The sequence below is a fragment of the Elgaria multicarinata genome, chromosome 10 (assembly GCF_023053635.1).
Source record: "Elgaria multicarinata webbii isolate HBS135686 ecotype San Diego chromosome 10, rElgMul1.1.pri, whole genome shotgun sequence".
Classification (NCBI taxonomy): domain Eukaryota; kingdom Metazoa; phylum Chordata; class Lepidosauria; order Squamata; family Anguidae; genus Elgaria; species Elgaria multicarinata.
Window position 1 is genome coordinate 93,891,585 of NC_086180.1, and position 17,506 is coordinate 93,909,090.

The 17,506-nt window shown below is 43.4% G+C and overlaps 1 protein-coding gene across 1 annotated transcript in view; it reads right to left on the reverse strand.

Moving 5' to 3' along the window:
• MFSD10 (major facilitator superfamily domain containing 10) overlaps positions 1 to 17,506 on the reverse strand; it is a 96,164-nt gene that overhangs the window by 44,668 nt on the left and 33,990 nt on the right. The window contains exons 5-7 of the mRNA XM_063135892.1: positions 15,550 to 15,738; positions 10,054 to 10,162; positions 2,734 to 2,836 (exon numbers count right to left, since the gene is read on the reverse strand). Of these exons, the coding sequence (XP_062991962.1) occupies positions 2,734 to 2,836; positions 10,054 to 10,162; positions 15,550 to 15,738 (401 nt within the window). The remainder of the gene's footprint in view (positions 1 to 2,733; positions 2,837 to 10,053; positions 10,163 to 15,549; positions 15,739 to 17,506) is intronic.

The window sequence follows — 17,506 nt, forward strand, 5'->3', positions numbered from 1 at the left end:
CTCCCCTCCCCACTTACCTTGCTACAAAGCTTCAGAACGGTCCGAATCTGCCGCGACAGTGGCAGAGCCAGGTAAGTGGGGAAGGGGGGAGGGGGGCTTACCTGGCTCCATTGCGGTCCGGGCAGTGGCTTCAACTGTGGCCCAGGCTGCAGTTGAAACCGCCACCCAGACCGCAACGGAGCCAGGTAATTGGGGAGGGAGAGGGGCTTACCTGGCGCCACAGTCCTTGCAGTGACAGTGGTGGAGCCAGGTAAGGGGGAAGAGGGGAGGGGGGCTTACCTGGCTTCTTTGTGGTCTGGGCGGCGGCTTCACCTGCGGCCCAGACTTCAGGCCAGAAACAGACCTGTTTCTGGCCTGAGGCCTGGGCCACAGTTGAAGCCGCCACCCAGACCGTGACAGCGCTGGGTAAGTGTGTGTGGGGAGGGGGGCTTACCTGGAGCCGGCGCAGCAGTCCGTGTGGCGGTGGACGGCGGAGCCAGGTAAGGGGGAGGGGGCTTATTCGGCCACCATTTTGTCCCCCCCTTCCTCACTTACCTGTCTCTGCTGTCCACCGCGGAGGCAAGTAAGTGGGGAAGGGGAGCAAAATGGGGGCCAAATATTGATCCAGACTTTCGGATTTCACTCTGGATCAGGTTCCAGAGCGGATCGGGGGAGGTTTGGATTAATCAGGTTCCAAAGCAGTTCGGGTAGGGGGTGCACTATTGGATACTGCGCTAATTAAAACAGGACTCTATTAGCAAGACTAGACCAATGCAGAAAAATAGTCGTATGGTTTTTGTTTATTTGATTTACATCCTGCATTTCCACCATAAATATGGCACACAAGTCAGTCAACAATAATAAAACCAATATTAAAATAAACTTAGTTAAAACAATCATTAAAAACAAATAGATTAAAAATACAATTGTACTTTTTATTTTGAGCTTTTATTCTTTATTTCCAACATACAATCCTTTTCAGGAGAAAAGATTTATATAAAGCAACAAATAAATTGTTTGCCCTCTCTTTAAATTTATTCTTCAAACATGGTAAGAACCTGCTAAAAAATCCTTCATGCATCCAGCTAACTCAGTCTGCTTAAATTAGCAACAGCTATGAAGCACTTATGAAGCACCAGTGGCACTTATTGTCAGCAGTAGGTCCCTGTTAGATCCTACTGCATGTTTTAGAAATAAATGTATAATTATAATTATCTGCAGAACAGAGAGCAAGTAATTTACCTGGTTTATTTTAAAAAATAAAAGAATCTATCTCCTTGAAAAAGATCATATATTGAAATTCCTTGGGAATAAAGATTAATGCAGCCATTTTCTACTTGTTGGATTGTTGTTGTTGTTTTAATAGTTGTTCTTGATCCCTTGTCTTCTTTTTTTCCTGTTCTTGTTTGAGAATGTATCAATTTGATTTAGGGGCTGAATGCAATTCTAGAACCTGCCCTCTTGGAAAGGTCAATAGACAGCTTAATATCTAGAACAACTTGCTCATTCTAGACTATGGGAAAAAAATGGAGGGCAGACCAGTTCTTAGTCACCAGCAAACAATTCAAATGCCACTGTTGAAGCATTTAGATTGTTTGCCAGTGACTAAGAACCCCCTTCTTTTTGGAAGACTTTAACTAAAAACTAAAAACAGTGTGGGACTACTATTTAGAGTCTGCAAACCCTACTCCCACGGCTTTTGCTTCAACAGGGGCAAAATGAAACTGTTTCTCTGAGGAAGTCTAGCATGACGAAACAGGATTATTACCGGATGCCTGTTTCTTATGAAAAACAACACGTTTATTTACATGTTTCATTAAGAACTCACCTATTTAATTGTGTAAAATCTAGACTTGTGATATAACCAGCTAAGTGACTTAATAGTCCTACAAAGAACTTTTATTTGTGTTGTATAAAAATAATTTGTTTTGTATGCAGTTGTGTTTCTTTTCAGCATTGTTTGTTTCTAGGGCATCCAGTCCTGGGCACCACACTTCAAGAAGGATGCAAACAAGCTGGAGCATGTTCAGAGGAGGGCAACCAGGATGATCAGGGGTCCAAAAACAAAGCCCTATGAAGAGAGACTGAAACAACTGCGCATGTCTAGCCTGGAGAAGAGAAGATTGAGGGGAGACATGATAGCTCTCTTCAAATATTTGAAAGGTTGTCACACAGAGGAGGGCCAGGATCTCTTCTCAATCATCCCAGAGTACAGGACACAGAATAATGGGCTCAAGTTACAGGAAGCCAGATTCCAGCTGGACATCAGGAAAGACAATGGAACCAGTTACCTAGGGAGGCTGTGGGCTCTCCCACACTAGAGGCCTTGAAGAGGCAGCTGGACAACCATCTGTCAGGGATGCTTTAGGGTGGATTCCTGCATTGAGCAGGGGGTTGGACTTGATGGCCTTATAGGCCCCTTCCAACTCTACTATTCTATGATTCTATGAGGATAAATTGCCAAACATAGTTCCTCAGCAGAAGGGCATTATTTGAGCATAGCAAGGAAAAAAGATGGCTGTAGGGATCCCCACTCACAGAAGAGAGGGCTGCCAACTGAGTTTACACTTAGGAGAACAAAAATTATACTAGATATATTTTCTGAATCAGAGTTTATTTTACCCAGGAGGGAAGGGATATCTAATATTGTATACAACAAGAAATACAAGTTGAATAAATACAATTATACTATGTATTTGTATTCATGCCTTTTTTTAATGCTCATTCTTTTTGCACACAAAATAAATACTATACCTGCTGAACTGGAAGTGTTGATGAACAAGAAAACTCAGTGTGTATTCCAGGCCAGAGAACAGGAAGAGATACAGGAAATACACCAGGCCTAGGATCTTGAGATCTGTTAAAGTAAGAAAATGCTCAAGGCCCATTTGTAACAATTACAAAAGTCAGCATGCAAGGTCAAGCCAATAGAATGTGTGTACCAAGCGACACTATAGTTTGCAAACCACAAATCAGGATCTGGCTCCAGTTGTGGAAATAAAAGATCAGGAGGACAATTAACATCAAAAGGTGCTAGAAGTCCACTGCAGAAGTAATGCTGGCTATTTGGAAATTATGGTTTGCAAATCAGGAGCTAGGCCCACTAATCTACACTCCTCTCCTGTTTCCTGCCTTTTCACAGTTTAGATTTGCATTTTCATCAGCACCTCCACACTTCTCCAATATTACCTGCCTGGTCCCGCCTTTCAGGGCTAGTTTGTGTTTTTGGCTTTGAATCAAGACAATCCTTGGCTCACTTACTTGTGCCTGCATAGCTACCTGCTGCCTGCCTGCCTGAGCACCTACACACTTCTCCAATATTACCTGCCTGGTCCAGCCTTGCAGGGCTGGTTTGACTCAATTTCTGAGGCATAATGCTCCCAGCCAGGTAATGTGTGTATTGCAGGCAGCCTATTTTCCCTGTTTCTTGTCTGAATGGGAAGGGCCTTTTCTTTTGTGTGCTAGCTTCAGAACACACAAAAGAAAACTCAAGTAGGAGAGATTATGGAAGGGGTAGTGTGAACTTGATTATACACCTTCTCAAATTGCTCTTTGCTTTTAGTGGCTGCTTTGTTTCCTTAAAAATTGCATTTTTAGCAGTGAATTACAGACATTTCACTGCACAGATGTGTCTGAAATTTGGTACACATAAGCATCTCCAGGGCATCTGTAAGGTCAACAATTTTAATGTTTGTCTCATGAAAAATGAGAAAGTTATAGCACTTTGCTTTGACTGGTTTGCCTGAAAAATCACATTTTGCGCAGTGGATTACAGGAAAATCACTACATAGATGTGTCTAAAATTTGGCACACATGAGCACCTCCAAGGCATCTGGAAGGTCACCAACTTTCACATTCTATGTTGAAAAATAAAAAAGTTATAGGCATTTATTTTTTCTAATGCAAGTCTATGGGAAAATGAAAAATCCAATAATTTGGACATCCGAATCTCGATTTGGATTCAGATCTGAGGTGAGGTGGACTGGGTCCCAATTTATCTGAAGGGAATCAGGTTCGATTCAGAGGGTCTGAATAGGGATCTGAAGCAAATCAGGGGTCCATGCACAACCCTAATAAGCAGGTTGGCACTTAAAAAAAAGGCTATTTTGTATGGAGAAATACTGCATACGTTTACATATTATTTGGTAATACACATAAGATATACAAATATACAAGAACTGTCATGTCAAATCAGGTTGGTGTTCCTTCTGAGCAGTAGTGTTTTCTTGAGTGGTATCAGTAAATGGCCTTTTCCATTCCTCTTACTTAATGCCCTTTCAGTAGTTCACATGCAGCTCCCCTTGCTTTTCAAAGAAGGCCCTCCAATCAGATTCACTGCAGCAGCAGTTGGGTCCATCCATATAAGCAGGCACACTTGCAAGGGAGCCAGGGCTGTAAACTATTTACCGTTACTTACAGTAAGTAACTGTAAATAAAATAAGCTAGAAATAAACTGCCCACCTTCTCCTAATCACAAATTAGTTTTCCTAGTAAACAAACCCTATGCAGCCTGTCCAGCTGCACCAGTGGACTCTGCACCTGAGCCTGAATTGTTCCTGTCCCTGCCCACCAGCAACACCAAGTACTTAAGGCAGGGCTGCCAAGAGGTGCCTGGAAGCGTGACCAGGGAAGAGCTGCCTGTCCAGCTGCACCAGTGGACTCTGTGCCTGAGCCTGAACTGTTCCTTTCCCCGCCCACCAGCAACACCAAGTACTTAAGGTGGGGCTGCCAGGAACTGTGAGGGAAGGTGCCTGGAAGAAGGATGACAGCAGCTTGCCCAGAGTGCCACCTCCACCTTGCCTCTCTGAGAGGTCTAACGGTGGCTGGGAGCCCAATTCAGCCTGGGCACGGTAATGGACTGGATGAGGGCTAACAAACTGAGACTCAATCCAGACAAGACGGAGGTACTGTTAGCAGGTGGTTCATTTGTCCGGCGAGGTGATGTTTGCCCTGTCCTGGACGGGGTTGCACTCTCCCTAAAGGATCGGGTCCGTAGTTTGGGGGTGCTCTTCGATCCAGAACTGTCACTTGAGGCACAGGTGAACTCAGTGGCAAAGAGCACCTTTTATCAGCTTAGGCTGATATACCAACTGCGCCCTTATCTGGACAGTGATAGCCTAGCTACAGTTATCCATGCTCTGATAACCTCTCATTTGGATTACTGCAATGCGTTATACGTGGGGCTGCCTTTGAAAACGGTCCGGAAGCTTCAGCTGGTACAAAACAGGGCAGCCCGTTTACTAACAGGGACTGGCTGGCGAGATCACATTACGCCAGTCCTTTTACAACTTCATTGGCTGCCAGTCCAGGTCCGGGCCCGATTCAAAGTGCTGGTATTGACATTTAAAGCCCTAAACGGTTTGGGGCCAGGTTATTTGAAGGAACGCCTCCTCCCATATGTACCTACCCGGACCTTAAGATCATCTACAGGGGCCCTTCTCTGTGAGCCCCTGCCAAAGGAAGTGAGGCAGGTGGCTACTAGGAGGAGGGCTTTCTCCGCTGTGGCACCCCGGTTGTGGAATGAGCTCCCCAGAGAGGTCCGCCTGGCGCCTACACTGTACTGCTTTCGTCGCCAGCTGAAGACCTTTTTATTCACTCAGTATTTTAACACTTAATTTTAACTTAAATTTAAATTATACTGTCTTAACTCTGTATTTTAACCTTATATCAATTTTGCTGCGTGGTTTTATCCTGGTTGTGCTTTTTATATTGTATTTTGTATTTGTATTTTTAACTTGTTGGTTGTTTTATGATGGTTTTAATTTTTGTGAACCGCCCAGAGAGCTTCGGCTATTGGGCGGTATAAAAATGTAATAAATAAAATAAAATAAATAATAAATAATGTGCATGGGAAATATGTGGCAATATGTGTTGTACAGGGCAGAGGGAGATATGCCGATAGCAGGGCGATGTGCCATTATAGGGGAAGGAGAGATAGATATTTAACACCCACCTTACCTTCCGGTCGCCCTGCCACCCCAGGGAACTTGGAGAACGAACCAAGCCAACCACAGACCCTCTCCTTGCAATGCCAGGTCGGTTAAAAACAAAACAAATACTATCCATGACCTCCTTATAGATGAGGAGGCTGACCTGGCATGCTTCACAGAGACCTGGCTGGGAGATGACAGTGGCCCAACATGGGCCCAGGCCCTCCCAGCTGGATACTGTGTTAGTGAGCAGGTGAGGGGAAGTGGGCGGGGGGCGGAGTAGCTGTGGTCTACAAAGACAATCTCAACCTGACCAGAATTCCTGTCCGGGAATTGAATCACATCAAGTGTGTTTACCTGAGTCCTGTTAGTGTACTGACCACCCCGCTGCCTATTAGACTCCCTGGCCAAGCTCATGGAACTGGTCTCAGAGCTGGTGTTGGAGTCGCCCAGGCTTTTGGTGACTTCAAAATCACATTTGAGACCAGTTTGGCAGGTGCAGCTCAGGAGTTCATGGCATCCATGACAAACATGGGCCTATCCCAACAGGTCTCTGGACCCACACATTCTGCAGGTCACACCCTTGATGCTGTTTTCAGCTCTGAACAGATGGATCTGTGGGTGGAAGTGATGAATACCTCTGTGTTGTCATGGTCAGATTATTTTCTGGTCAGGGTTAGTATCATGGCTACTATCCACTCCTGCAAGGATGGCAGACCTATTAAGATGGTCTGTCCTCGAAGGCTGATAGCCTTAGAGGGTTCTATGGCTGGTATCGTTGATGATCCTGTGAAGCCCTGGTCAATAGATGGAATCAAGACCTAACTAGGGCTATCGACATGATCGCTCCCAAACGTCCTCTCCGACCCACTTCTAACTGGACACCTTGGTATACAGAAGATCTCAGGGAGTTGAAGCAGGAAAGACGATGACTAGAATGCCGATGGCAGGGGGGCGGAGCTTGGCAGCCATGGAGGCGGCGAGTTTCTTCTGAGGCTCTAACCGGCTTTGCCGGGAAAAGCAATTATCTCCTTTTTAATGGGCATAAATCTTTGAGCAAATGATGGAAAAGGACTATGAATGCTGATTGTTTAACGTGCTGGTGTTGGAAAAAGCTGAAGAGATAAGGTGAGACAGAACGGAATGTTTTTATAAGCATCGGTTGGAAAACGAAACTAAATTGGCCTGCCTGCTGCTGTGGCGCAGTTTGTCCAGAGAGAGTTTGTTTTTGTTAGATGCTGACCTGATTTATAGCGATTCTCACCTCTTATCTTCTATCTCAAAGTGGAAAAGACTGAAATACTGGCTTTATAAAGTGGAAGCAGTTTGTTGTAGTTATCGTCGGCTGGCGAGAAGGGGGGTGCGCGGTGGTGGAGAAAAAGCAGCGTTCGGTGAGGGGGCGAAGTGAGACATTGATAGACTGTGTATGACTAGTTCTGGTCCCCTCTAGTGAATGCTGTTGTGAATCTGATATATTTCCCCCCCCTTGGGAAGAAGGAAGAGTGTTTAACACACAGAAGATAAGCTAATAAAAACTGCCAAGAAAGTGAGCTGGTCTCTAAGATTTATGCCCTGTCCAGAAGTGTCCTATGTCTAACATTAAAAGGAGAATTAGGAAGGAGTGGAAAAGGTTAAATACACAAAAAAAGAAACCATCTAATCATAACCTCTCCTACCTGGAAAATACAGTCCCGGAAGCAGAACAGGAGGACTAAGATACAGGCCCAGTTTTCTTAGATACAGTGCCAAAAAAAGAAAAAAACATGGCTGAAGGGGGACTTATATCAGACAATACACAACATAGAGAACATCTTCATTCCTATGGGGTGGCAATATGTGCAGCAAAGAAAGCTTTCTTCTCTGGATGCATTGTGTCTGCAAATTCGCATCCAGCAGAACTGGTCAGGGTGGTGAGAGGTCTAACTCAAACACCTTCCCCCCTGAACCTGATTTTAGAGCCTTCGGTAGTTTGTTGTGATGCCTTTAACGATCATTTCACAGATAAAATATCTTGGATAAAAGCCAACTTAGACGCTGTCATTATAGCAGAAGCTGACAATGGAGTGTCCAGCAACTCCGCAAGTAAGATTACACTGGATCAGTTTCAGTTGGTGAGTACTGAGGATGTGAACAAGCTGCTTGGACGAGTGAGGAGAATGACTTGCCCTCTCGATCTCTGTCCTTCATGGCTGGTCGTCCAGGTTGGAGATGCAGTTAGACAACAACTACAGCGTATTATTAATGCATCTCTCAGAGAGGGGAGTTTTCCATCATGCTTAAAAGAGGCGGTAATATGACCACTTTTTAAAAAGCCCTCCCTGGACCTTAATAATTACAGACCAGTACCAAATTTTCCATTTTTGGGCAAAATGATCAAGAGGGTGGTTGCAAACCAACTCCAAACAGTTTTGGATGACACAGATTTTCTAGACCCATTTCAAATCGACTTCAGAGCGGGATACGGAGTTGAGACCGCTATGGTAGCCTTAGCGAATGAACTACGCTGAGTATTGACAGTGCTGGTGCTTTTGGACCTCTCAGCGGCTTTTGATACTATCGACCATGGTATTCTTCTGGATCACCTGAGGGGATTGGGAATCAGGGGCACTGTGCTTCAGTGGTTCTGGTCCTACCTCTTGGGCAGGTTCCAGATGGTGATGCTTGGGGATAGCTGCTCCTGTTGTGTGGTGTACCACAAGTTGCCATCTTTTCTCCAATGCTATTTAATATTTACATGGAACTACTGGGAGAGATCATCTGGAGGCATGGGGTGTGGGGCTTTCAGTATGCTGATGACACCCAAATATATTTCTCTATGCCTTCAACAACAGCGTCAGCTAAGGATGTGCACACACTGGTATCCCGCTCTGAAGCCGATTTGAAATGGGTCTAAAAAATCTGTGTCATCCAAAACTGCTTGGAGTTGGTTTGCAACCACCATCTTGATCATTTTACCCCAAAATGGAAAATTTGGTACTGGTCTGTAATTATTAAGGACCAGGGAGGGCTTTTTAAAAAGTGGTCATATTACCGCCTCTTTTAAGCATGATGGAAAACTCCCCTCTCTGAGAGATGCATTAATAATATGCTGTAGTTGTTGTCTAACTGCATCTCCAACCTGGACGACCAGCCATGAAGGACAGGGATTGAGAGGGCAAATCTGTAATTATTAAAGTCCAGGGAGGCCTTTTTTTAAAAGTGGCCGTTCCACTTATCTAGCATTTTATTGTTTTATAATAGAAAGGAGTAGGGTCCAGCAAGGAAGATGTGAAGCCCAGCCATCTGGGCCAGATCATCTTGTGGCACCAGCCCCAACCCTTGTCTCAATTCAAGGCCATAAACCATTTTGGCCTGCCAAGAGAACAGCCCCAGCTGGAAAGGTGTAAAAATGCCATCTCATTCTTCCCAGGAGAAGGGAGAGGGGATGGAGTTGGGAGTCTGGCTGGAAATGGTATAAAGGTTTGTTGGGAATTTCCACTCTTAGTCCTTTAATTCCAGTTCAGGTGGAGAATTTGGTTACTGGCACAAGACAAAGGATTTTACTTTGGATGTAAGTAGGGCAAGTAGAATTTATTACTTTTAGTGTATTAGGGAATTTGTTCTTGGATATTTTCTTGTATTTTGCTTTTATTGCTCTTCCTATTCCTTTACCCCTAACTTGTAAATAAACTTCTACCTCAACCTTCTATGCTGCTATTTCCCTCATTGGGTCAGCACTACAGCTGGAGGGCTACTGGCTGAGGGTACTGAGACACATGGGGGAATTCCTCCAAGAATCCTGGCAAAGGGCACACTGAGGAAGCAGAGGGAAAAGGTGTCTGGCTGAGTCATGGTGCACTGTCTACCTTTACAACAGATACCGGAGATAATTAAATATTATATATGCAAAACATCTCTCTGAAATTGTCTAGGAGTTATAAAAATGTATAACTTAAGCTGAGTTGATCAACAGCCAAATACTAAGAAAAAATGCAGATATGTAAATTTGACCAAAAAAGAACTACCATTTATTGTGGAGAAAGAGAATGCAAACATTTGTAATATTAAGGTTAATCAAAAGGAGAGAAATAAAAATAGATTCTCAAATAGTCAAACAACTTCATAACAAAAAGTAAGATTTATAATAGTAAACTTAAGAACTTGCTCTCTTTTGAAGGGGTTTCCATTCCTTGGCTTACTGCAGAAAACTGGAATAAAGCCCAAGGATTGATCAGGCCACCTGCTGACTTAAAACCACATATCACAGAGGACATCTAGGAGAAAATAAGGAACATGTCTTGAGGCTGAAGGGATCACACAGACTTACACAAAAGAAAATCTCAAATCCCCCACAACAGCAGAACTTACTGGAGCTACAGGTCATCACACACTACAGATTTAGGTTCTTGTGTATTTTAAACACATCTAAATGTTATTCATCATGATCTCTTTCATGAAAAACTAACATTAACCTTGAGTATGTAATATTATAAAAAAGTAAACTTTTCTTCTTCTTTAAAAAGTGTATTCTTTAAATAAGATTGTATTTCTTTATTTACAGTCAACAGACCAATATAAAATAAGAAGATACACCCTTATATAAAACAGTACAAAGTAGGGATAAAAAAGAGGGAGTGTTACAAAACCACTAAAGATACTAGATTGTTATTTGTTGGTTTCTGAAAAGGGAACAGAATTGGGTTATTGGGGCCTAGCATAGTGAAAAAGGGAGGGATATATAGATAATAAAATTGCTAATCTGTGGATTTAAGCGCAATCAGACATCCATAAGAGATCTGGAGCGGATGGCCAAATTCAGGAATTTGGCCACCTGCTCAGTGGTAGATTTACTGGAGCCCTGAAGTAGACTAATCAGGAGTGACTCAGGGGAGCGTCCAGGGAGACGTTGCATAATAGGACATAATAGGTCTTTCCTTGCCTGTTGGTAAAAATTACAATGGAAGAGCACATGCAGAATGGATTCTACCTCGATGTTATTACATGGGCAGTATCTGTTTTTGGATGAAATTTTCTTATATCTGCCCTCCAGCAACTTGGAGGGGAGGACATTAAATCTTGCTAGGGTGAATGCCTTCCTGTATTTGGGAATGGTTAACTAACCCAGGTATGGCATTCCGTCTTTGCAAGAAGGGACTGGGAGACCCAATGATTGGGGGGAACATGGTCCCCAGGCAGTTCCCCGGAGCTCTTGGTGGTCTATATCTAGTAGTCTCTGTTTGGTGATCTGTTTAGCGCTGTCCAAGTCCAGAGATAGCAGGAAAAAAGGGGATAGCCCTATTGAGGTTACTTTTTGCACCACTGCCCTAGACCAGTGAGATTCGGAGGGTTCTAACAGGACTTTGGCAACCAAGGAGTTGGAAGTGAGCGTTAGGTGACAGCGGAGCCAGTAAATGTATGGTGAATATCCAAGCTTGGCATTTTAGTGTACTTAGTCCAGCCTCCAAGTTGAGGGCAGCACCGGAAACACATCTAGGGACTCCGAATATAAGCCTGAGGTAGAGATGTTGCACTCCTTCAAGAGAACTTTTGAAGTGTGGAAACCATATTGGAGCTCCAAACAGAGTCTGAGACACTATTTTAGCTTTGTAAACCCGGATGGCTGCTGGTAGATATTTCCCACCTTTCGCAAAGAAGAATCGGGATAACGCACCAATAGTTTGTTCAGCTTTGCTCTTGGTGTGTTTGCCATGTGCCCTCCAGTTTTGAGCTTCATGAAACTATATGCCCAGGTATTTATATGCGTCAAGTTGGTTGATTCTGTTTTCCCCCCATGGACCAGGGAAATCTTACCTTCCTCCTGGCAAAGACTACCACTTTGGTTTTTGAATAGTTAATTGTCAGCAAATTTTTCTCACACTATTTGGCAAAACCATTTAGTAGTCTCTTGAGGCCCAGTCGAGTCTGGGAGATAAAAACGGCATCGTCAGCATAGAGAAGAACAAAAACTTTTGTTGAACCAATCTTGGGTGCATGCGATGGTAATGACGCCATACAGGCAGGGAGGTCTGCCAGATAAAGGTTGAACAAAATGGGGGCGAGAACACATCCTTGTCTGACACCAAGTGAAGTGACAATCTCATTTGTGAGATGTCCTAGTCTACTGCAACGAACCTGGGCAGATGTTTTATGATACAGAGATTGAATCAGGAACAGAAGCCTGCTTTCGATAGAAAGCTGTTCCAGTTTGTTCCAAATATGGGCTCGGCATATTGAATCGAAGGCAGATTTGAGATCAATAAAAGCGGTGAATAATTTGCCTCCACTGGGTGTAGAATATTTATGAACCAGGTGAGCCAGTACCAGGCAATGGTCAAGAGTAGAGCAGCCTGCTTTAAAGCCAATCTGTTCTTCTCCCAAGATATTGTTATCAAGGATCCATGTTTTTAGTTTCAAGGCCAAGAAACTGGCATAGACCTTAACAACTACAGATAAGAGGCTAATAGGCCGATAGTTGGATGGGTCATCTTTGGGTCCTTTTTTATATATTGGAATGACAATGGTTTTTAGCCAGGTTGCGGGAATTAACCCAGTTTTATTTATTAAGGAGAAAAGAGGTGCTAACAGGGCAGTCCACCAGCTGATGTTGATTTTCAGCATCTCAGAGGGGATGCCATCTGGTCCAGGGGCCTTACCTGACTTTAACTGTAGTATTAAGTCCTCTACAGTGCTGATATTGACATTGGGCCAGTTAGGGGAGTCAGGTGGCAGTCTTGGATAAGAATTTGATATGTGGCTGTCACTAAAGGTGATACGGAGATGATTCTCCCAGATTTCAGCCGGTATATGGCATTCCATGCTGCCATTGCTGTTACCTAGGGCACCTGATACTATCTGCCAAAAGGTTTTACAGTTGTTGGAAATGGAAGCCACTATCAGTAGTTGCCAGGTTTCCCTGTCTGCCTCACTTTTTTTATGTTGCAGGAGCTTTTTGTATTTTTTCTTTAGCTCATAGTATGTGCGTGGTAGTTGGCGTTCATTGTTCTCACGGTAGGAGCGGTAGGTGAGCTGAGAGGCCAATATACAAGCTATCCTCTGCTCTCTCCACCCTCCAGAATGTGCCCATTTCCCCCTTTCCAAGGTCGATCTCCAACTCCCAAGCTCGCAACATTGTCCAAGAGGTGGCAATAAAAAACATCCCAAAGAAAAAGAAAACCAAGAAGGCAAGATGGCTGTCTGCTGAGAAAGAAGGAAAGCCCAAGAAAGAAGGAAAGCAAAAGGCAACAGTGATAGGGGGAGATATGCCCAATTAAGTACAAAATTCCAGAGGTTAGCCAGAAGAGATAAGGAATTATTTTTAAACAAGCAATGTGCGGAAGTGGAAGAAGACAATAGAATAGGAAGGACAAGAGATCTCTTCCAAAAAATTAGAAACACCGGAGGTAAATTCCAGGCAAAATGGGTATGATCAAAAACAAAGATGGGAAGGACCTAACAGAAACAGAAGAGATCAAGAAAAGGTGGCAAGAATATACGGAAGATCTGTATAGGAAGGATAATAATATTGGGGATAGGTCAGACGGTGTGGTCAGTGAGTTAGAGCCAGACATCCTGAAGAGTGAGGTTGAATGGATCTTAAGAAGCATTGCTAATAACAAGGCAGCAGGAGACGACGGCATCCCAGCTGAACTGTTTAAAATATTGCAAGATGATGCTGTCAAGGTGATGCATGCCATATGCCAGCAAATTTGGAAAACACAAGAATGGCCATCAGACTGGAAAAAATCAACTTATATCCCCATACCAAAAAAGGGAAACACTAAAGAAAGTGGCACTTATTTCACATGCCAGCAAGGTAATGCTCAAGATCCTGCAAGGCAGACGCCAGCAATTCATGGAGCGAGAATTGCCAGATGTACAAGCTGGGTTTAGAAAAGGCAGAGGAACTAGAGACCAAATTGCCAATATCCGCTGGATAATGGAGAAAGCCAGGGACTTCCAGAAAAACATCTATTTCTGTTTTATTGACTATTCTAAAGCCTTTGACTGTGTGGATCATAACAAACTGTGGCAAGTTCTTGGTGGTATGGGGATACCAAGTCATCTTGTCTGCCTCCTGAGGAATCTGTATAACAAACAAGTAGCAACGGTAAGAACAGACCACGGAACAACGGACTGGTTTAAGATTGGGAAAGGAGTACGGCAAGGTTGTATACTCTCACCTTACCTATTCAACTTGTATGCAGAACACATCATGCGACGTGCTGGGCTTGACGAATCCAAGGCTGGAGTTAAAATCGCAGGAAGAAACATTAACCATCTCAGATATGCAGATGACACCACTTTGATGGCTGAAAGCGAGGAGGAGCTGAGGAGCCTTATGACAAAGGTGAAAGAAGAAAGTGCAAAAGCTGGGTTGCAGTTAAACTGCAAAAAAACCAAGATTATGGCAACCAGCTTGATTGGTAACTGGCAAATAGAGGGAGAAAACGTGGAGGCAGTGACAGACTTTGTATTTCTGGGCACAAAGATTACTGCAGGTGCTGATTGCAGCCAGGAAATCAGAAGACGTTTACTTCTTGGGAGGAGAGCAATGACAAATCTTGATAAAATAGTTAAGAGCAGAAACACCACACTGACAACAAAGGTCCGCATAGTTAAAGCAATGGTATTCCCCATAGTAACCTATGGCTGCGAGAGCTGGACCATAAGGAAGGCTGAGTGAAGGAAGATAGATGCTTTTGAATTGTGGTGTTGGAGGAAAATTCTGAGAGTGCCTCGGACTGCAAGAAGATCAAACCAGTCCATACTCCAGGAAATAAAGCCAGACTGCTCACTTGAGGGAATGGTATTAAAGGCAAAACTGAAGTACTTTGGCCACATAATGAGAAGACAGGAGACCCTGGAGAAGAGGCTGATGCTAGGGAAAGTGGAAGGCAAAAGGAAGAGGGGTCGACCAAGGGCAAGATGGATGGATGATATTCTGGAGGTGACAGACTTGACCTTGGGGGAGGTAGGGGTGGTAACGGCTGACAGAAAGCTCTGGCGTGGGCTGATCCATGAAGTCACGAAGAGTCGGAAGCGACTGAACGAATAAACAACAACAATCCTATGGCCCCTAGATATTGCCTGAGGGGCCATAGAATAGTAGGGATTCTCCACTCTGAAGTTGGAGACAGCGCTCTGAGCTTGGGAGTGGGAGTTGGAGATCGACCTTGGAAAGGGGAAAATGGGCACATTCTGGAGGGTGGAGAGAGCAGAAAGAACGGAGAGGCCAATATACAAGCTATCCTCAGCGTCTTCCAGACTCCTTTCCTCCTCCTTTACTTACAGACTCCATTGCTAGATTGACAAAAAAGCACATCTAGCAAAACAAACCAGTGATGGGAGGTTGGGAAAGTGAAGATTGCCTCCATCACTCCTCCCACCATGTTGACTTCAGCCTGGCAGGGCACTGGATACAGGGAAGCCTCCGAGTTCAGAGGTTTCCATCTCGTGAGGACATAATCCATAGGACTGGGCCCTTAATGGGATACATGTGGAACTTCCCAATAGACTGCACCCTTAACGTGCATAGGGGTGCGCGTTAAGGTTTCGCAAACTTGGAGCAAAACAAGACAATGGCTTCTTTATTTGGAGCAGAAACTTTTTAACATTCTCTGTAAGACGAATATGGCAACTATCAGTTTCCAAAACATATTACCCGCTTTTCTTTTGGGAGCGTCTCTGGCAACAAGATGAAGATGAAAGCCAAGTCAGTAATCGCAAAGATGACAGCAAATGTAGCAGATCTGACATAGAAGAGTTCTCCGTTTTCTGTCTCCATGGCGAGGTATGCTCCAAGCATAGGACCAAGCGTAAAACCCAAGGAGAAAGCCACACCAATCATAGCCTAGGGAAAATAGCTAATATTTATTTACTAATGTTCTACATGGTTCTTAAGCTGTAAAAGAGCTTCTAGAGCAGCTCATACCGACATGTACAAATTGAGGCATATGAAGAACCATGCTGGATCAGACCGAAGGTCCATCTAGTCCAGCACTCTGTCACACAGTGGCCAACTTAGCTGTTGACCAGGAACTCACAAGCAGGACAAAAGTGCAATAGCAACCTCCCCCCACCCATGTTCCCCAGCAAATGGCATACAAAGACTTACTGCCTCTGATACTGGAGGTAACACAGCCATCAGGACTAGGAGCCATTGATAGCCTTCTCCTCCAGGAATTTATCCAAACCCCTTTTAAAACCATCCAAATTGGTGGCCATCACTACATCTTGCGGTAGTGAATTCCATAGTTTAACCATGCACTGTGTAAAGAAATACTTCCTTTTATTTGTCCTGAATCTCCCACCAATCAGCTTCACGAGATAACCTTAGGTTCCAGTATTTTGAGAGAGTGAGAAAAATGTCTCCCTATCCACATTCTCCACATCATTCATAATTTTGTACACCTCTATCATGTATCCCCTTAACCTCCTTCTTCCCAAGACAAATAATCACAGTTGTTGGAGAGATGCTTCAGTCTTTGATAATTTTAGTTGTCCTTTTCTGTACCTTTTCCAGCTCTACAATTTTTTTAAAATATGGTGACCAGAACTGTACACAGTATTCCATGTCTGGTTGCACCATAGATTTGTATAAGGGCAGTATAATATTGGCAGTTTTATTCTTAATTATTTTTCTAATTATGCCTAACATGGTGTTTGCCTTCCCCCTCTTTTTTTTTTACAGCAGCTGCACACTGGGTTAAAATTTTAACTGATGTGTCCACCATAACTGCAAGACCTCTTTATTGGTTGGTCACCTAAGTATATCTGTAATTACACATTCACGTTTATTGAAAAAAAGAAATGCATTTTAAAATGTTTTATGTTGTACCGATTATATATATAAACTTTTTGTAGAAGCTGCCTTGAGGTTATCACTTGGAAGCAGGCAGAAATTGAATTAAATAATAATAAACACTGAATGGCGCATATTATATCTGAAGCTATTAGGCTGTTTTTCAAATATAGACTTTTAAGAACATTCATAACAAACTTGATTTTAGCAATAAGTTTTAATATGTGATGGCAAGAAAAAAGTTATATCATAAAAATAATCCCATATTTATTATGCTTATAAATATGTCTAAGCCCCGATAGCAAGAATTTCATGTTTGTCACACTTAAAAGCAGCAATTTCAAAGTAAGAACACTGCAGAATAAATGCAACACCTAATCAATTATTGCTTGACTGCTACCACATTCTTGAAAATTAGTATGCTTAGACTGCAATTCCAAACACAGTGGGAAGTAAATTCCATTGAACTTAATGGGAGTGCTTACAGGCTTTGGTCTGCTCTGTCAGCTACATTAAAGCAGGGAGAAATTCAGGGCTGAACTTTTTCACCTGCTGTTGATTGCAATGCTTTCCTTCTTGGAAAACAGCTGCAGCTACAAAATAGCAAGCAACTCTTTTGAGAGACCTTTGGCTCTGGGCCAAGAAATTCTGTTTCTCTGCGGACAATGAGGGGAGCAATGGTTGAAATATATGCTCTAGGGAATACTTAACTACTAAGCTGCCAAAGTGTCTGTCTGTTGCAAGCAGGGCTGGTGCCTGACTATTTTGCACCCTAGGCAAGGCAAGCTACTTGCACCCTCCAAAAAAGAAAATTGCC